Source organism: Elgaria multicarinata, chromosome 15, assembly GCF_023053635.1.
Source record: "Elgaria multicarinata webbii isolate HBS135686 ecotype San Diego chromosome 15, rElgMul1.1.pri, whole genome shotgun sequence".
Classification (NCBI taxonomy): Eukaryota; Metazoa; Chordata; class Lepidosauria; order Squamata; family Anguidae; genus Elgaria; species Elgaria multicarinata.
Window position 1 is genome coordinate 26620417 of NC_086185.1, and position 21618 is coordinate 26642034.

The 21618-nt window shown below is 46.3% G+C and overlaps 1 protein-coding gene across 1 annotated transcript; it reads right to left on the reverse strand.

Moving 5' to 3' along the window:
- Positions 1-6039: 6039 nt before the first annotated feature.
- Positions 6040-14332, reverse strand: RAP2C (RAP2C, member of RAS oncogene family). Its single transcript, XM_063142134.1, has 4 exons — positions 14215-14332; positions 13126-14097; positions 11020-11337; positions 6040-8672 (listed from the first exon to the last, which is right to left on the reverse strand). The coding sequence occupies exons 2-3, from the start codon at positions 13396-13398 to the stop codon at positions 11059-11061; spliced, it is 552 nt and encodes a 183-aa protein (XP_062998204.1). The 5' UTR covers positions 13399-14097; positions 14215-14332; the 3' UTR covers positions 6040-8672; positions 11020-11058.
- Between the last annotated feature and the right edge of the window lie 7286 nt (positions 14333-21618).

Consider the following 21618-nt stretch of genomic DNA (forward strand, 5'->3'; position numbering starts at 1 on the left):
GTGTTTTTAGGTTTTGTTTTCTTGTGCTTTTTTATTTGTAAAGTAGGAAGAGTTTAGATTCTAGGGGTGTAGGATTGGCGTAAAGAGAGAGAGAGAAGTGGTTAGTGTGTGGAGACTTTAGATTCGGCAGGGTTTAAAGTATTACATTTTTATTTAAAGTTTTTAAATAACAATAAACTTTTTTTTATTTTGCTAGCTACCAAATACCACGCTTCAGCTTGGCATGATTTACCTGCCTTAAAGTTATTAAACACCCACCCCAGATTATAACCACAGTATATTTAGAGCAGATCCTGTATTAAACCTGTTCCCCTCATAGCTAGGGGGAAAGTTTTAATTAAACCTCCCTCAGGTTTTCAAGTGGTGGCGCTTGGCCTGAGAAGAGTTTATGCGAGGGGCCTAGTATAAAGGTCTGTGACGTCGCAGCAGGCCCATGACAGTGACTCATGCAGCTGAGAGACTGTGTGGTAGAGTAGTTAGAGCAGCCTTCCCCACCCCCAACCTGGTGCCCTGTAGATATGTCGCAGCAACCCTATGAATATTTAGACAGCAAAGAATCGTACCATTCCCAGCATGCTGGGAGTTATAGGATTATTTTTTTCTGTCTAAACATGCATAGTATTGCACCCTAAAGAAACATAGGAACTCATTTATAGTTCTTATCATATAAATATGATTGTAGAACAGCTAGAGAATAAAACAGCATAAGTAGAAGCTGACTATCTAACAAACAAAAAATTAAAATAGAAGTTATATAGCAGAAGTTGAGGGGGCAGGACTGCAGTTTGAGATTGATAAACAAATGGTCAAAGAACACCTAATTTCCTTGAATGAGTTCAACTCTCCAGGGCCCGATGAACTGCATCCTAGAGTAATGAAGGAGGTAGCGGAAGAACTCTCAGAACCTTTGTCTATTATCTTTGCAAAATCATGGAAGACGGGTGAGGTGCCGGACGACTGGAGGAGGGCTAACGTCCCTATCTTCAAAAAGGGCAAAAAGGAAGAACCTGGGAACTACAGACCAGTCAGTCTGACTTCCATCCCTGGGAAAATTCTAGAGTAGATTATAAAGAAGTCAATCTGTAAACATCTTGAAATCAATGCAGTGATTACTAGAAGCCAACATGGATTTGTCAGGAACAAATCCTGTCAGACTGATTTGATCTCATTTTTTGATCGGGTAACCTCCCTTGTGGACTGTGGGAATGCTGTGGACGTCATATATCCTGACTTCAGCAAAGCTTTTGACAAAGTACCACATGACATTCTGATTAACAAACTAGCTAAAAGTGGGCTAGATGGAACAACTATTAGGTGGATTCACAGTTGGCTACAGAATCGGACTCAAAGAGTACTTATCAACGGAACCTTCTCAAACTGGGGAGAGGCAACGAGTGGGGTACCGCAGGGCTCAGTCCTGGGCCCAGTGCCCTTCAACATTTATATTAATGATTTGGACGGGGAGGTGCAGGGAACGCTTATCAAATTTGCAGATGACACAAAATTGGGTGGGATAGCTAATACCCTGGAAGACAGAAACAAACTTCAAAGTGACCTTGATAGGTTGGAGTGCTGGGCTGAAAACAACAGAATGAAATTTAATAGGGATAAATGCCAAGTTCTACATCTAGGAAATAGAAACCAAATGCAGTTACAAGATGGGGGATACTTGGCTCAGCAATACTACAAACGAGAAGGATCTTGGAATTGTTGTAGATCACAAGCTGAATATGAGCCAACATGGCTGCAAGAAAGGCAAATGCTATTTTGGGCTGCATTAATAGAAGAATAGCTTCCAAATCACGTGAGGTATTGGTCCTCTCTATTCGGCCCTGGTTAGGCCTCATCTAGAGTATTGCATCCAGTTCTGGGCTCCACAGTTCAAGAAGGACGCAGACAAGCTGGAGCATGTTCAGAGGAGGGCAACCAGGATGATCAGGGGTCTGGAAACAAAGCCCTATGAAGAGAGACTGAAACAACTGGGCATGTTTAGCCTGGAGAAGAGAAGATTGAGGGGAGACACGATAGCACTCTTCAAATACTTAAAAGTTTGTCACACAGAGGAGGGCCAGGATCTCTTCTCGATCCTCCCAGAGTGCAGGACACGGAATAACAGGCTCAAGTTAAAGGAAGCCAGATTCCGGCTGGACATCAGGAAAAACTTCCTGACTGTTAGAGCAGTACGACAATGGAACCAGTTACCTAGGGAAGTTGTGGGCTCTCCCACACTAGAGGCCTTCAAGAGGCAGCTGGACAGCCATCTGTCAGGGATGCTTTAGGATGGATTCCTGCATTGAGCAGGGGGTTGGACTTGATGGCCTTGTAGGCCCCTTCCAACTCTGCTATTCCATGATTCTATGATATATAAGAGATGTGTGTATGTGTTTTAGTCGGGGCGAAATATATAGGCAACTCTACTTGGTCAGAGTTTAATAAGAAATTTGAAGGGCTTCCACAATGGAAATAAATTAAAACCAGGGTGCCATCATCCCTTTCTTAAAATTAGGGTTCTTTGCTCTTACTGAGTAACATTTATACATGATTGTTGTCTCCCAAATGTTATCACCTGTTTAGTTGGTTGTTTTGGAGACTTCTGCTTCTCTTCTAACAAATGACTATGAAGTCATATGCAATTGGATCAGGCACTTCTAGGCAGTGGGCGTAGAAACCTTTGCGCTTAGTAATATTACGAGCCATTGTGATGTGGCAGACAGCGCACCGGATGTACAACGGTGCGGCCCACACCCATGAAGCTGATGGGGTGACCTTGAGTTATTCACTCTCTTTCCGCCTAATCTACTTTAGAGGGTGGTGGTTAAGATAAGCTCTGTGCGTGTCTATACCTTGTACATTGCCCTAAGCTCCTTGGAGGAAGTACACACCTGTGCAGGTGACCTATGGATTGGTGGTTTCAGAGAATCCCTTGTAAAAAGCATCACCTGCAAGGTGTTTGTACTACGCTGGCACTGATCCATGATTTTTACTGTGCAGTCTATGGGCACCAACGCAAGCTTTAACTTGACAGTGGGGGGAAGGGAAGAGAATCAGTGTAAAAACCATGCAAATGCAAGAGCCAGCATGGTGTAGGGGTTAGAGGGCTGGGCCGGGCCTCTAAATTGCATGAGGTACTGGTTCCCCTCTATTTGGCACTAGTTAGGCCTCATCTTGATCAGGGGTCTGGAAACAAAGCCCTATGAAGAGACACTGAAAGAACTGGGCATGTTTAGCCTGGAGAAGAGAAGATTGAGGGGAGACATGGTAGCACTCTTCAAATACTTAAAAGGTTGTCACACAGAGGAGGGCCAGGATCTCTTCCCGATCCTCCCAGAGTGCAGGACACGGAATAACAGGCTCAAGTTAAAGGAAGCCAGATTCCAGCTGGACATCAGGAAAAACTTCCTGACTGTTAGAGCAGTGCGACGGTGGAATCAGTTACCTAGGGAGGTTGTGGGCTCTCCCACACTAGAGGCCTTCAAGAAGCATCTGTCAGGGATGCTTTAGGGTGGATTCCTGCATTGAGCAGGGGGTTGGACTCGGTGGCCTTGTAGGCCCCTTCCAACTCTGCTATTCTATGATTCTAGATCTGCGTTCTAGTCTCCACTCAGCCGTGAAGATAAACAGGTGACTGTGGGCCAGTCATTGACTTTCTGACTGCCCTACCTCTCAGGGTTGTTGTTAGGACAAAATGGAGAGGAGAAAGTGAACCATGTAAGCCACCTTGGGGAAAAAAGGCAGAATATAACTGTAACAATAAAATAACAGTTAAAGGAGGAGGGCCTGCTTTAATACTGGGTCCAACTTTTCCCCTCAGATTTCATGGAAAGGTAGAAATTTCCTAGGGTGACCCTATGAAAAGGAGGACAGGGCTTCTGTATCTTTAACAGTTGCAGAGAAAAGGGAATTTCAGCAGGTGTCCTTTGTATGCATGCAGCATCTGGTGAAATTCCCCCTTCATCGCAACAGTTAAAGCTACAGGAGACCTGCTCTCTTTGGTATCTGGTCACTCTACAAAGGAGGGCAGGGCTTCTGCAGCTTTAACTGATGTGACGAAGGAGGGGATTTCACCAGGTGATGCATGCATACAAATGACACCTGCTGAAATTCCCTGTTCTATACAGCTGTTAAAGATTCAGGAGCTCTGACCTCCTTTTCATTGGGTCACTCTAGCTTTCCAAAGCAGACCATGGAAGGCAAACCTACTCTTAGTCATGAGGTCTGCAGTGGGGAGCCCTGCCCATTCATTCTCTCCCTCTTCTCCGCCACCCCACTTTATGTCATAGGAATAAACCTACCTCCCACTCCTTCCATTTTCAATCATTTCTGCCCACCTGGTGTTGCATCCTCCTGCAACGTCATTCCTGCTGTTTCTTTTCAAACAACCCGCAGCGCCCACTGGGTAGAGCCCTCGTATGCAGCAGGTCTCGGGTTCAACCCCTGGCATCGCAGGCGGCTGTGTCAAGGCCCAGAGAGCTACTGCCAGTCAGTACAGGCTGCACTGGGCTAGATGGATCAAGGGTTCGACTCAATACAAAGGCCGGAACATTCCTGCTGTTTCTTTTCAAACAACGCCCCCACCAGAGCCAGCATTTTCACCTCTCTCTCCCACCCTGGTAATTATTGACTCCTGTCCCATTGCACACACACACCCATGACAAAAGAGGTTTCCTCCCCAAGACAGTGTTTGGTCTATCTGCATCTCGGAACTCTCCCTCCTCACCAGATCCCAGGGGTTGCATCCAGCCGACTGAAGGAAGCCCACTCCAGGCAGAACAGCACTCGCACAAGAAACAAAACCAGCAACAGCTACACAGCTGGACTAATCGAACCCAACCACACTCAACCAGTTTAGTCATCAGCGACCTAGCTCATTGGCTTCAGGACCAAGGCCCCAGCTGCTTGATTGGCCTATGAACTCCATAAGAAGCCATTAACCAGGACTGTCAATCTTTCCTTCCGTCTGGGTTATTCCACCTCCTCCTATTGCTTCTTTGAGGGCTCCATGACCCATAGAAATAATCTTGTAGCTTTAAGGGTAAATAAGTAAATAAAACAAAAGCTGAGCATTCCTGAAGTGGAACACAACTCAGTTCCTTATTTGAAATCATGAACAGTTTTTAAAAATATCATAGATTGCATTCCCCCATTACTTCTTTAATACTCATAAGGGTCAGCCCAAGGCAGCAAACCTATACCCACTTACCTGGGAGTAAGCCCCACTGAACTTAATGGGGCTTACTTTTGAGTAGACATGTATAGTACCCGACTCTAAGCATGCATAACCATTTGGTATTGGGATTAATCCTGTTCAGAGTCCTATTAATCACATATGGCCATCAGCACAATAAATCAAACATTTGTTTCCCCGTATGAACTAGCAGGGGAAAGGGTCAGGCGTGCCAAACTAGTTCCTATACCACTTGTTTGAACCAGAAAACAAACCATTCACAACATGAATTATGGCTGAAACTAACCAGGATCAAAACAAGTGTGTGAGTGCACGTGTGTGATATCCTATTGCAAAACGCAGGATTCTATTGCTTTCCAAGGAAGGAATTGGGGGAGTTTTAGTCATATTTATTAGGACTTGCTCCGGTATCACTGTGGTGTTGCAATGAGGGCCAGCCCTATAGTTAACCATGTTTACCTGTTGTAGCTGTCTTAAGACACCTTAAAGACATAACAGATTAAAGACATAACAGATTTATTGTATTATGTAGACTAAACTCAGATCTGTTCACTTTTAATAGTTGCTACATGACTCTGTTCATTTGTGCAACTGACACCCGCCAGATATCATAATGTGTCAACCATGGGCATTTTATGTTCTCTCTCATGTTAAGTTGTTAAGCCAATCCATGACCTGTGCTCAAAATTGCCTTCTCGCCCCTACAGAATGACAATGTACACACACCAACCACACACACAATATAGATCTGTCTGTATTATGCACACAGTACATAGTGACGACATCTGGAGCCAAGGTTCATAACGCCGTTTTCACAGTACGGCTGTAGCAGCAAGCACAACAGTGAACACAGCTTTGGTAATACAGGTATCTATTTTATTAAAAAAGTTACAAACAGGTGGACTGTAGGGTTGTCTTACAAAATTAAGAATGAATGAGTTCGGGGTGGGGGTGGGGGAAGAGAGACACGGTTTTTAAGTTTACAAAGCATTAGATCATCATTCTAGTTTTGCATCTGCTAATTTTCCAGATTTCGCTTTTCACCAGTAAAAGGTACAGTACATTGGATACATTTCGGTTTAATTTTAGGTACTTTTCAAGCATATTAGGGCTTTTAGCTTTGTCCATGCAGAAGATTACATTTGCACTCCTGGGAAGTATTCCTCTCTCAATAAACAGCTGTGTCCATGTGCCCTGTCTGTGCAATCGCTTGGGTGGGGGGTGGGAGAAGCGAGGCCTGATCCCCAAGTACCAACAAGGAGTTGAGGGAGTCAATACTTCTGGAAGCATTTTTCTCTCCCCACATCTCCATTTAACAAGGGAATTAATAACCTAGGGTGATCTGGGAGATACCTAAGAACGGTCTTTGTTTGAAGAGCCCCACACTACAGTGATTTGAACTGACAGGTGTCAGAAGGACGCCCAGCCACCGTCTTTCCCCTAACCAAGCACTGCTGAAACCATTCTGAGGCGCAGTGGCCAGGGGAGGGACCAGTTGAATTTGCTTCTAACTGTACTCACTGAGGCCTATGAGAGAAGCTGCACTGCACATCTGCTCCCTTATTCCAAGCTGCACAGAAAAAACAAACAAAAATTGGATACAAGTTTTGCTTTTCCCGTAATTATAACAACTTCTGACGCAAATTAAAATAGAGGAATTTCAATGAAATTTTGGATAAAAGGTCAATTAACAGAAGAGTTTAATGTCAGGACGCTTCTGCCCACTTCACCTAAGAAATAAGATACAGTACAATTTGAATTGTATGCTCCCTTGGCACATCTATTGACACGTTGCCATGTAAATATACTTTGAAAACAGTCATTAGTTTGAAGTCTATTAAAGTGCAAACCTAACTTGAATTTCAGGTTACTCCATTGCAAATTTAGGAATCTGGAGATTAAGAGAGTTTAATTCTTCTTGCTAGGATTCAAATGCGAGTAAAGATGTAGTATGTGATGCCTCTCTTTAAATTTGAGTTTATAGTTGCTTCACCTCAGATTAGTGCTTAACTATGAGAGCACACTGAATAAATTCTTAGCTACTACAGAACAAGTCAGTATGAATTAGAAGTATGTTCAAATGACTTAAGTTGGGCTCTTAAAACTTTGGTGCAGCTGAATAAGCTGCAGTTATTCAAACTGAGAGATAAAAACGATTTCTCAAATCGCTGCTAGGAAATGTTTCCCCCCCAATGTACGCAACAGGTGCGTTAATCAACACTTAACTATTTATATACTCTTCATTCTGCTCAACACCTGCGTTGTTGTTCAAAGATTTCAAGTATCCAGACAAAATAGTTTACATCAGGTAAACTCTGCAGAAGGCAGTGGCTGAGTAATGCATTCGCGCATGGAGTAACTGCTTACGCTGTCGCCCTGTTATACCAGCTAATGCTCAGTTCACCGGAAACCGAAAAAAGCAAACAAAGAAAGCAGTGCATCAGGGCACCAAACCAAGCTAACAGATATTGCCTGAAAATATTATTAGGAGAGAAACAATACTTAAGAACTCGAAAATGTAAAGTCATTTTTATTTGCATTTGATTTACATGTGCAGATGTCCACCAGATGTCTGTCATCTTAAATCCTGTCGGGCAAAACCAAGTTAGCTTTTGCTCTGGAACATAAATCCTGTTGTGGGGGATGGGACTACACAGTACTCCTTTCTAAGAAACGGTACGTCAGGACTGGAAGCTGAACATGGTAAGGAGCTGTACCGGTGGTTTTCAACACAATCAGTTAAAACAAACAAACACACAACCCAAATTCTGAGTACCATGTAGTAACAGAATGCACAAAAAACTTCCTGGATGCCTCCAGTCCCTGTCCAATAACTTTCTATCTTCACATTAGGCCAATCACGTTTCACAACAGCTGCTGTGAAAAGGGATGTTATATCCCTACAACCTAAGATGACTCTTAAGTATCTTTCTATGACACCATCACACGTAAACAGAACATTTCAAAGTTTCAACCAATGACATTTTGGAGGAGAGCAACTTTTTCTCTCTTTTTTTTTTTTTGCAAATCAAGCAAGGATGTGAGGTAATATACAGAAGTAACCATTTGTTTAAGGCTCACTTTTATTCTCCGTTAAAATTTTCTCTTAAAAAGGCATTGAGTAGGTAATACTGAGTTTAAAGTTTAATAAATACAAGTTTTGGAAATCAATTAAAAGAAATCAAAATATTAAAAAAAACGAACTTTTGCATATTAGCCATTAATAAGAACTTAGAAAGCTATAAAAAAAAAAACCCAAGAGAGGACCAAGAGATAACGAACAGATTCCAAAATGTATGGTAAACATGCTAAGCGATTCTGTTGCAGGCCTACGGATCTCCACTCGCTGCCGACTTTTTATTTTTGCACTCGATGCCTGGAAAAGTGCTCTAAAGAGAGACAGGATTTTAGCAAGGCTCAGTTCTGCAGCCTGCGCTGAAAAGAGTTCTCCAGAGCAGCATCTGTGCAAATTTCCTCTGAGTTTCATCTGCAGTTAAGACAAAGAGTAGGTCAAAGGCAAGTTCATGTGTTTGCAGGACACAAACAAATGTTTGAGCAGCGGTCGCCTGCCATAAGCAGCAGCAAACGGCTCAATTGCATTGCCTCCCTATCCCAAGTTACGGCTTCCTCCTCCCCGCAATAAGCTTAAAGTAACCCCCAGTTTTTTGGCCTTCATAGTCCTTTCTATCATACCAGGTACTTTTAAATCCTGTTTTTTCTTGCTTTGTCTGAGAGTGCACAAATGTCCTCAACACACACAGTCATGAAGTTGGTTGAGCCCAACTGATGTCACAGCACGAGTGAAGCATAGCAGCCAGCTGGTGCTGCTTCTGAGAAAGGGTTAAGCCCAGCAGTACCTGGTTGGCCAAAGGAAAAAGGCATTTTCTCAGCATGCACAAGCGCTGTCTTAGTGGGAAAGAACAGAGGCCAACGCTGTTTCTGCCACAGCAAACTGCTGTGGAAAGCGGGTTGCTTTTCAGGAACCTCCGCAACGCTGACAGCGGAGTTCTTGGCTGGGAGACGCTCTTCTCCACACCCGTGAAATTAGAAAGGCAGCCTCTTCAGGCCACACACCCAAAAAGGACGACTATGAGCAGAGAACGCCACATGTACGTCAGAGCTGAAATGGAAGCCAACCGAGTCTCTCACAAAAGAGGAAGTTTTAGACCAGGGCAAAAAAAAAAATCTCCCCTCCACAATGTCACTGCTTCAGTTTTATTCCATTTGGAGCAAGTGACGTGGGTTTCAACACAAATTTTTACACCAAAGCAGGCCATCAGCAGTCATCTTGGAACGCACCACACTTTCGCAACCTCTCACCTCTTTGGAGCCAACAGGCTGCCTCACGTAATGGAGAAGTACAGTTGGCAGCAACAGTGGCTTTGCCTCTTCTTCAAATGTTTCTATTATTAAAGTGATTTGCATGCCGGAGAATATGTTTAGAACAAGTTGGGTGAGGACTTTGCTGATCAACATCTACCCTTTAAGCTTGGCTGTGTGGTCTATGGTGCAGTAGGTCAATTCACATTCATTCTGGACAGCCGCCTGATAATAATTAAGCCAACGAGCTTAATTTCCCTGGGAACTGAGCTCCAAGAGAAAGCTAGCCTTGGGTCAGGATGTCAGAGTTGGACAACCAGAATGAGCATGCTAGGAGGAATATCTCCCATTGCCCCAACATGCACAGGACTAAATCAGGGAGATCACTTCCCATGCCTTCTCTAACAGAAGATGAATTTGCAGCCCTCTGTTGAACTCATTAGGCCCAGGAAGAAAAAAGGAGCTAGTTAGTGCCTTGCTGATCTAGTTACTAGGAATTGGGACATGTAACACTGGGATTCTGCAGTTGTTCCAGGCTTGTTTTGTACCTCACCAAGTACTACAGACACTTCATTACACCTTTTGGGTAAGGAGGTGTTATTTGCTGACCTCTCTCTCTTTCAGAGGGAAGTATAAGCTGTATAATCACACTGAAGTACAACACAGAGGTCTATTCTACTGTTATCCCATGTAAACACTTTAACTTTAGGGTTCAACCACTGGTTCCCCAGTGAACTCAGTTCAATCAGGGGAAGCTAATTATTTTTTCGGGGCAAAACTGGGAAGGACTCTACCTTTGGATTTGCAGGCAGGAAGTGCCAGTTTCAATCCATAGCCAAGACTGGGAAAGACGCTTCTTCCCCAAGACCTCATTGTAGACTAGCCTGAGGTGTGTGTGTGTGTGACCCCGACTCAGGACTAGACAGCTTTATGTGTTCACACTACTATTTATTGTGAGAGCCCGCAGCGCCCACTGGGTAGAGCCCTCGTATGCAGCAGGTCTCGGGTTCAACCCCTGGCATCGCGGGTGGCTGCGTCAAGGCCCAGAGAGCTACTGCCAGTCAGTACAGGCTGCACTGGGCTAGATGGATCAAGGGTTCGACTCAATACAAAGGCCGGAATTTGAACAAGACACTTGTCAGAGGCACTGCGAGGCCGCGTGCAATTCCATTTCCAGCTGGTAAGACTGCTGGTGAATTGCGTTTCATCTGCAACTGCTGCCCTGCAAGAGCCAAGAAGATCAAGAGGCTAGAGCACTGGCCTTAGGAAGCTCAAGTCTAAGTCCTGGTTCAGCAGTGAGCTCTATGTGACTGCCTTAGGCATGTCCCAAGCTCCCCCACCCTTGTCAAATAGGCTGCTTTTCCTCCTCAATCACCTCAGCCATGTGCCTGCTGCGAGGGGCCCACTGAAGCCAGGCTTGCTTATCGAGAAGGACACCAAGATTTGACCGAAGCCTATCAACGCTTTTGGGGGAGGGCTGGCGGAGTTCCGCCAGCGAGGGATGTTCTACCAACCTGCTCTGTATGGCCATGATTGAGGTTCCGCTTTCTTTCTCACTGGACAACGCAAGTTGTACAACACTGGTCTTGCTTTTCAGGCAGGGATGCATAGTTCATTTGCCTCACGATCTCTGCAAACAGTTCGTCCACCATGGTCTTGCTCTTGGCAGACGTCTCCATGAAAGGGCAGCCCCACTCCTGAGCCAGCGCTCGGCCTTCCGCTGACAAAACCTCCCGCTCTGATTCCAGGTCGACTTTATTCCCCACTAGGATGAGAGGAACTTTTTCATACCTCTTCACACGGACAATTTGGTCCCTCATTGGCTTGATATCCTGAGGAAGAAATTAAATCCGTTAAAATCCTCTTGGTTGTAGTAACTGCCTAACAGCAGTTGCAAGTTCAGAGAAGAGGGGCCGTTATTCTGTGCCTTTCAGTGTGTACTTCTTTATTGCTTTGAAAAACCTATGTTCCGGCCCAAGGGCTCACAAGGTAGCCAATGCGAAGACACAAGGGAATACAGAGGGCACGTGGAGAGAAGAGATTACTGTGACCCGCTAAGAGCACCACAGGCTTCTTAGACGTGCTCCCAGCCTGGCAGGGTGCAATCCATGGGTGGTGGGTCTACACAGGCCTGCTCTAGAGCCTCCAGAAAAAGGAAACGACATGACTGTTCTATGCAGTACATATGCAGCATTACCATAAATAAGCCACACAAGATCTATAGCATCTTGCATAGTTCTAAGACAAAGTAATTATGTATTGAAAGCTACAATTATTAACACAACCACATTGTGTTAATAATGTGGCCTACGCCTACGCCTACTTCCTTTGGATTGGGAAAGCTGAAAAAGCCCCCCAAGCAGTTGAAATACAAGAGTGCACCACTGGCCCGCTTGAGGGAGAGAAGAGGCGTTCAATAGAGGCCTGAGATCCTGAGGGGTTATTAAGCTGTCTTTCTGTTGGAACGTGCAAGTTATCGTGAGCAGGGATGAGACACAGCCAAATGCGATAGAAAAAGAATGCCAAGGAAAAAGGACTGGGATTGAGATAACGTTTATCTAGCTATGCACCCACGTATACGCTCAGCTTTCTGCCTCTCTGCGTGGGTGTAACAAGCTCTGGCAAGACACTGGAGTCGGCTCAGCACATTAGCTGGTGTCAGGAGGACTTCTTTCAGGGGCCTCAAGTGAGGGCCAGCTCCTGCCCTCTCCCATGTGCTCTTTGCCAGTCCAGACCCTCCTCAAATTACAATAACAGCAGCAATGATGTAACTGGCAGACTGTAGCTCTGCATTCCTGAGATACAGACAAGAAGCATAAGAACATAAGAAGAGCCCCGCTGGATCAGACCAAGGGTCCATCTAGTCCAGCACTCTGTTCACACAGGGGCCAACCAGCCATTGGCCAGGGATGAACAAGCAGGACATGGTGCAACAGCACCCTCCGGCCCATATTCCCCAGCAACTGGGGCACACAGGCTTATTGCCTCAAATACTGGAGATAGCACACAACCATCTGGGCTAGTAGCCCTTGATAGCCTTCTCCTCCAGGAAATTATCCAACCCCCTTTTAAAGCCATCCAGATTGGTGGCCATCAAGCATGTCTCAGTAGCAGACACTTCCTCCTCCTCCTCCTGAGCAAGTCAGCCCTGGAAACTGAACTGTTAGCACAAACATTCAAGGTGGTGTGGCAGGAAATAAGGTTTATGAGCACAGTGTACAAATTTAAAACTAACCGGATTCTTAGGTATTCAGAGATAAAACCATGGCAAGCAATTTAGAAGCAGCTACCAAAGACCAAACGGATTTATGTTTGCGGATAGCACATATTAGAAAATGTACACGTTATGTAAGCCAGCTGCAACGCAAAACTATTTCTCCTTTACAAAACATAGTTTTTTAAGCATGTTTTATGAATATATATTAGGAAATATGGGACTCTGATAAAGAGTACTCTGACAAAATGCAGTGACGCTGCAGCAGCTATGACCATAGATATTTGCTGCTTAAGTTATAGCAGCATTTCTCACATCTGAAGTAACTTTCAGTCGCTCAGGAGCAATAAAAATGCATAACAAAGTTTGTAAAGAACAAAACTGAAAACACAGCTGTGCTTATTACCTGGAAAGACTGTTGGTTTACCAAGCTGTAAACTAGGATGAAGCCTTGGCCATTTTTAATGTAGAGATCTCGCATGGAAGCAAACTGTTCCGTCCCTGCGGTATCCAAGATTTCAAGTACTGATGGGGAACAGTCTACTTCGATCTCCTTGCGATAGAAGTCTTCGATGGTGGGATCGTACTTCTCGATGAATGTCCCAGTGACAAACTGCACGGTCAAGGCTGACTTACCCACCCCCCCACTCCCTAAAACCACAACTTTGTACTCCCTCATGGGCGCTGTCTTCCCCTCTGCACAGCATAAAACAGGAATGCTGCGAACTTGGGGTGGGGGTCGGCTGGCAGGTGTGGGGAGGGAGAACACAGCAGACTAGAGGAAGAGGAGAAACAGAGTCACCCCCTTTCCCAGGAAGTCTTACTTTGTGGATTAGGTACAAGCAGCACAAACGGGGTGGGGGAATAATATAGCTGCCTCTTGCAAGGGAAAAAAAAATCTCTTTGGCAGAATTGCTACCAACCTCAAGGGAGGGGAAACTCTCAGGTGCTTGTCTGGGGCAGGGGGTGGGGTGGGGTGGGGGGCGCGTGCTCAGGAGTTGGCTGCAGACGTCGCCCAGGAGAAATGCAGGCACAGAAAATCAAGGGAAGGAAGAAACCAGAGAGAAGCAAGAGTTGGATGTGGGGCTATAATGTGTGTGTGTGTGTTGGGGGGGGGGAGTGTGTCAGCTGTGTGGGGGGGGGCGTGGGGAAGAACTGGGCCCTCACAGGAGAGTTTTAAGGAGATGTGACTTGCGGGGGGGGGGGGGAGAAAGTAGCCTACGGGGCTCCCTCCTCAAGGGCAGGCGTGAGCATCAGTGGGGCGGGGGACATGGGGGGCTGCAAAGGAGAAGGCGCAGGCCCCGCGCAAAGGCTGCTGGGGGATGTCTGGGGAGGGCCCCGCTCCCGTCGGTGTCTGCGCTCGGCGGCTCCGTCCTGCCTGGAGGGAGGAGGGAAAGACGACAGGAAGAGCCCGTGAGGAAAGAGCGGCGGAGAGCCCCGGCCGCCCGCCCGCCCCAACCAGGCCCCGCATCCCTCCCCGCCGCTCCGCCCTTACCTCAGGCCCGCCGCTCACCTGCCCCAGGCCCCGGCCGCCGCCTCACTCCATGGCCGGCCGCAGCGCTCTGCTCAGGAGTGGGGAACCGCCCGCCTACCCGGAAGACTTACGCAGCAGCACCGCTTACACGACTTCCGGGCACCAGGGGGGGCGTTAAATACCGTGACACCCAAACGGGGGACAGCAGCGCGCATGCGCACGTTCTCCTGGGTTGGGGCGTGGCTCTGTGTTTTTTAAATGGTGGTTTTGATTTTGATTTTTTTTAAATATATATTTTATCTATACAGGCCGGCACGTTAATAATGTAGCGCCGCTAGAGGACGTAAAGGCAGCAAGAGAACAGGAGTGACTCAGTTTCCGGTACAGAGCACGGGCTTCCGCCGCTCTATCCTCTGTGTGTCTCGGTCGTGATTGGAGTTGGAAACATAGAGTTAGGAAAAAGAAGACTGCCCCTGTCAATGGTACTTCCGGTCTGAAATTGTACAGCTTTCTCCCTCTCTGAGGGGGGGTATCACCATAGAGATGACAAGAGATAGAGCGGCAGCATATAGAATCACCAACAACAGCGGCCTTTGATTTTCACGAAAAGTCACCATAGAGCTGCAGCGACGTTTCTCTATCTCTACGTGCTTCACCCCCTCCAGAGTTTAACACCGGAAGTGCCCTTAATAGGGAACCGAAGAACTGTAACACTGAGCGGAAGTCGAGTTGTGTATTCCCTTCTCATCTCTCATCTCAGGGAAAAGGGGAACCTAAAAAGTGTGACACTAGATTAAAACTTGGTGTCAATCCAGCACTTTTCTTTTGGTTGCTACACGGGATGTGCCTCTATTTTCCAGCTAGCAAATATTTAATTAAATTTATTCATTTGAAATTATTATGAGGCTTTAAGGGTGGAACCTTATATAGCAACACTTTGTTGACTTCCTGGTGCCAGATGATTTTTAAATTTAAATTTTAAATTTTTAAAATTCTCCCAGCCTTTTAGTATAATATATAACCTTGTTTTATTTGTTTTACTCCTCATTGCATGTGTTAAAACTGCATTTTAAAATTAACCTTCTCTGTGCTGATATTTATTTTCTGCTTCTAACATAAGAAGCAGTGGTTGCTGCTGCTCTTAATTTCTTCTTAATGTGAGGTTACTGGGATTTACCCTAGTTCTTCGATTCTAAGACACACTTTCCCCCCCATATAAACAACTCTAAAAATGGGGTGCGTCTTAGAATCATGGGTGTGTCTTAGGGTTTTTTTTTCTGTTGGTGGTACTGAAATTAGTGTGCGTCTTACAATCGATGGCGTCTTACAATCGAAGAAATACGGTATTAGCCTGCGAGGTTAGAGGGAAATGGAATGCAGAAAGTACAGACTATACAATAATTGCATTAAATATATATTATAACTACTCACAGATGTGTGTTGACAGTGCAAACATCCTGGCATAATAAATGAACTGTCCCAAGGAGCTTGTTTTGTAAAATCTTTGTTCAGCCGGTCATCTTGTGTTATTTCTCCAGGAAATCTGTATTTCCCTACCTTTTATTTCTTTGCTTATCTTGATAGGGTTCCCTATAGGTCACCTCTTCAAGGGCCACTAGGTGTCGACACAGAGTTTAGATTGAGCATCCTTGATCTGAAGACCTGCCGTAATCATGACTTTGGATAATTCTGCCACATGACTGTGTTAAATGTTGGTAACCAGGGAGATTTCCTAAGATATGTCATTCTCTCTCTCTCCCCCCCCCCCCACTTTCTACACACACACACACACACACACACACACTTTGAAATTTCAGTATTGCTGTAGTGGATAATAAATCCTTTGTTACTTGAAAAAAAGTACATAATTTTGCTTCATTTTAAAAATGATCCTAAATATTTCTTTGTAAATACAGTTCATGGAAGACAAAGAAGAATTATTCCAGCCAATGCCAGCATCAAGGCTAGGCATGGTTGGGTATCTGCTGAGGCTCCACACTCTTAAGGGCCCACAGACGAGACACCCCTGGAGTTGTTCCTCTGCACCATTGCAACCTCATTGCTCACCTGCTTCTTGCTTTGGCCCAGACAACGGTGATGGTGGGGAGGAGGAGGAGGAGGAGGAGTCATTGATGTCACTGCCTACTTGCTCCCTAGCTCTTTGCCTGTCAAGCAAGAGTCTGAGGAGCAACAGCAGCTGGTGACAATAGCAGTGTGAAGATAGTCTCACTGAGGGAGGGGGGACATTGAGGGTGCTGTGCCCATGGGCCGCCACAAACCTAGAGCCAGCACTAATTCCAACCACAGTTAATCACAATCTGAAGTATGCCACAGGATAGGTCCCTGCTTGTTCATCCCTGGCCGAGGGCTGGCTGGCCATTGTGTGAACAGAGTGCTGGGCTAGATGGACCCTTGGTCTGATCCAGCAGGGCTCTTCTTATGTTCTAACTTCTGTGCATTTCAGATGGGCAGAATTTCAGCTGTTCAGTCTTTTCCCCAGCATGCAGATGATGATGTAGTGATGGTGGAAACTGTTCAGTTTTGCTTGTTCTGCACACACCAAAGACAGGACTTCCAAAGGTGGGAGTGGGGAGGGGAAAAGTTGCCAACCTCACATGAGAATAGGGACTCAGCTCTGCAACAGCCCTGAACCTATAAGACAGAGTGCTGTACCTTCATCCTGGCGCCTGGGCAAAGTGCTTTTCCTATGGCACCAGACACACGCTGCTGCAAGAGAGATTGAAAACTGTGCCTGAGCACTTCTAAACAGGGGAATTTGACAAATGTCCATCCTGCTCAATAGCAGAGACAAGACTATGAAAACAGAGCTGAGCCTACAGCGTATACCTGGCCAATGGGAGAAAACTAAGCTGGTGGAACCCTACTCCTTTTGACGCTCAGTACCGAGAGACTTGGCGTTGGAAATCGCATACGGAGCCCCACCTAGAGAAGCTTAACATCTAATTTTAGCCTTGATGCAATCATGAATGGGAGTAACAAAAGTATGGCGGGGAGCCTGAAGAGGGGGAAGGAGAGGAGAAAGGAAAGGTCACAATAACAAGATTACACGGTCACTTAAGTTCACTGTGTGAGCTTGTACAGTGCTGCTGGGCTACATAGGAGGGACCGGAGGTGGAGGAAGAGAGAAAGTGGGCTAGGCTAGAGGCTGGGAAGGAGATATGGACCTGAGTAGATTTCGCAGGCTAACTAGGGCTGTCACTCCCAGCAAAGGTCCAAAACACAGAGAGTTATTTTGGAAGTGATTGTGTGTGTGATAATGCGCAAGTTACTTGCATCCTCTGCTTCTCTGTCTTGTCCAAAAGCGATCATGCACTTCCTAATCAGGGGCTTATCCAAACAATCCTGCAAAGTCCAATTCCACTTCTCTCCTTACCCCATAATATTGGAACGGGAATAGTGCTGCATTAAGCGAATAGCTAACTGTCTATAGGCTAATGTATCCGTAAAAGCTAAAGATTCTTCTTTAATGGCTCTTGATGACTGGTAGCTACATTTTGAGGGATGTAACACACCTGCTTGTGAGCAGACGGAACAGGGGGAGAACTAGCAGAATTGAGAACATAGCCAGTAAATGGGACAGGGTGTTTCCAGAGGTTTGTAGCATGCAATTGCCTTGACTCATTCGCAGAGTTTTATGGGGAGTCCAGATGGCAGCATCTTCCACTTATAACCACGCTGTGTTTTCCCACGGCTTCTTACATCTTTTTTCTAACCGCAGAAAAATCCAGTAAGGAAGACAGAATGATAGTATAATCTCTTTTGATTGGTACCACTAGGATCCCTCCATCTGGAAGTACCCAGGGCCTGAGTGTTTGCAGATGGATAGGAACGAATAATCCTGGAGAACTGTGAGGTATTTCTATTTGGGGGAAACGGAGGATGATTTAAAAGAAGGTTGGGAGCCTTTTTCAGCCCAAAGGCCAAATTGCAAAATGAGGAAGGACACGGTTGGGGGGGGGGGGAAAGGGTTCCCCCCACATTCCATCTGTGGGCAGGGCAAAATGTGATTACTGTCATTTTAAGTCTACTCGAGAAATAAGCAGGACAGGAATCACTTCTGCATGTCTACTCAGAAGTAAGCAGGATGGAATCACTCCGCAGCACCTTCAGCATCCCAGAGACCAAGCTCGGCATGTCTACTCATGAGTAAGCAAGTCCCATAACGGCAAAATGCACCCTTCTGTTTGTTCTCTGCCACAGCTCTCCTGCCTGCAAAGCACACAGCTCAAAAATCTTTGGAACAGCTCAGTTCTTTGCAGGGTATTCAAAGGTAGATTGGCTTTTAAATACTCTCTTATCTATGATCAGACATGGCACATAACAGCAAAGGAACCTTTTGGAATCCAGTTGTGGCCAGATGTTGCCCATCGCTGCCTTAAAGACTAACCGCTGGCAGTCTTTCTATGCCTACCCAGCCTGCTCTGCTCCAGAACCTTTTATGCAAGGTTTACTGCGTAGAAAACAAGAGTTGATACTTTCCCTGGTAGGGAGCTAAACCCGATCGCTAATTGCCACCATCGTTAAAGGCACAGTAGGCAGGGGCGGCTGGCAACCCTATGGAGCTTGTACCTTTGCAGAGAAGTTCCTTTTGTGAAGTTGGTTGAGAGAAGCAGCTACGTTAACACATTGGCAACTTACAAAGAGGGCCGGGGATGTTCCACTTGTGAGAAATGGCACCCTGACGCAGCACGCTTCCTGTCACGCTACTCAGCTGGAGCTTTTAGGGCCCCCAAAGCACCCGAAAGGCCTCATAACGCTGCCTTGGTGTTTCACTTGATTCGGCATCAATCAGGCTGTATAAAGAAAAACGCCCGGCAGATAACAGCAGGGTAGATATGAATGGATTTTCACCAGCCAGAGATGGGAGAGGCAGCCTTACTCAGAAGCAGCAACAAACGTCATCAGCCGCACGTCATCAGAAATGACTAACTTTTCATTCACTCTTAGAAATCTATGGGAGAGAGGTGGCATAATTTGGACAACAGCAGCCACCAGTGCTGGCTCCGGGCTTTTGTGAGCACTTGAGCCAGACATCTTCAATGGTCCCTCCCCTGGAGAGGCTTTGCTTTTTCATCACCGTGGTCACCAGCTGCTCTTGTTCCTTCATCCCTTTCTCATCCCTCTCCCTGCAAGGGCTCTCCTGCCAGGTATGTGCTAAAACCAAGGCTCTGGATTCACAATTTGCATGTTTATCATTAACAGTTCCATGGTGTTGGTGGTTGTGATCACCATCATCTTGTTTTTCTCACTCGTGGTGGTTTTTCTAGAGTATTCTAGGCCTCATTTTTTCTAGAGCATTTCTAGGGCTCATCTAGAGTATTGCGTCCAGTTCTGAGCTCCACACTTCAAGAAGGACGCGGACAAGTTGGCGCGTGTTCAGAGGAGGGCAACCAGGATGATCAGGGGTCTGGAAACAAAGCCGTATGAGGAGGGACTGAAAGAACTGGGCATGTTTAACCTGGAGAAGAGAAGATTGAGGGGAGACATGATAGCACTCTTCAAATACTTAAAAGGCTGTCACACAGAGGAGGGCCAGGATCTCTTCTCGATCCTCCCAGAGTGCAGGACACGGAATAACGGGCTCAAGATACAGGAAGCCAGATTCCAGCTGGACATCAGGAAAAACTTCCTGACTGTTAGAGCAGTACGACAATGGAACCAGTTACCTAGGGAGGTTGTGGGGCTCTCCCACACTAGAGGTATTCAAGAGGCAGCTGGACAACCATGTCAGGGATGTTTTAATGTGGATTCCTGCATTGAGCAGGGGATTGGACTCGATGGCCTTATAGGCCCCTTCCAACTCTGCTATTCTATGATTCTAGATGGACATGATGGGCTTTGCCAAGTCATGTTGTCTTTTACAGATCCAGACATTTCCTGATTTTTGAACACTAGCTGATATACCCGGAGTTGCTCAGCCCCCCTAAGAAATGTCTGCGAGGTAATCATCTTAAAGTAGTAGACCGGTGCTTGGTCTGTAAGTTAACTTTATATCTCTCTATCTCTCTATTTCACCTTCACAACAACCCTTCAAGGTAGGCTGATGCTACACCTATGAGGTAACTTTAAAAGCAAATTAAATTTGTTTCTTTTCTCTTTCTTCCACCCTTGATGCATGGCCAGGGCTGCCTTGAAGCCACCGCCACGGTTTTCCTTGTCCCCATAGAAAACGAAAAGAACTTCTGGCATGCCTTTCACTGCGGAGCCTGACTTGCCCAATAGGAGTCCTGCCACTGGAACACATGGGAAGTGAAGTCTGGCCGAGCCAGTCCACACTGCACTGTGCAACCGGTGCCTGTAGGTAGGCAGGTTGTGAGGGAGCTGGCCGGCTGATTGACTGATGGGTTAGCTCAGGGCCCAGAGCTGTGCCCTTCTTCTCTCCTGCTCCCGATGGTGCCCAGTGACTGAGGCAGCCGGCCCAAGGCGCTCGCCCTTCGGGCCAGGAGGGCAAGACACTACCAGCCCATGGCCACCAAAGACTGATAAGTCTTCCCTACCGCCCAAGGCATGCTGGGAGTTGTAGGCAGAAGCCTAAGTCCCTGAATAACATGTTAATTGTTGAACACCGTCTGAGGTATAGTGAGGGGCAACTTAAGAGCGGGCCTTCTTAGTTGTGGCACCCTGCTTATGGATTTCTTTTTCCCAGGCAGGCTTGCCTAGTGACTGCATTAATGGCTTTCCAGTGCCAAGTGAATATTTTATTTTCCCCCAAGGCCTTTTAACTTGGTGAGATTTTTTTATGCTGCATTGTTTCCCCCCGTCATCACTAAACCACAACATTCCAAGATAGTTGCAGGAATTACTGAATGAGGTTTATGATTTTTATGTAAAAGCCTGACTATACCATTGAAACAGAAGAGTGAATGGAGGAAAGACTGACAGCTGAGGCTAGAATGGAATGGTGGGCGGGGTTAGTGGCAGATGGAGCAAGTCAGGGAGAAGGAGAACAAAGACAGTTAGCGAGTTAGGATTGAGACATAGTGGCCTGGTATACTAAAATCAGCCACTCTACATGCCAGTACTACACGTCCCAGCATGGCTTTCTCAGCCTTCAGGTGCCTGCATGCTCTGAGAGGTGCTTCCCTCCTCTCATTGCTGATGCTGCTCATCTATAGAGCATCGAGGAGTAGCATCCTCAAGAAGGGGAAGTAAGCGGCTTGCCGGTGGATGTGCCCAGCTCCGGTCAAGTCCTGCTGGGATTGCCTCAGGCCGCATTTCTCACCCACCAAGTGGTCCATCAGGAGACTGCACTGCTGGGCCAGACACTCCCCCCCTTCAATGGGTCTATTTCTGGGCATGCGCAGAGTGCGTCCCCTACTTCTCTCTTAAGGGCAAAGGCAGCAGGCATTCTTCTCCCAAATTCTGAGAAAATAGCAATATTCGGATGGGGTGCCTTTGATTATG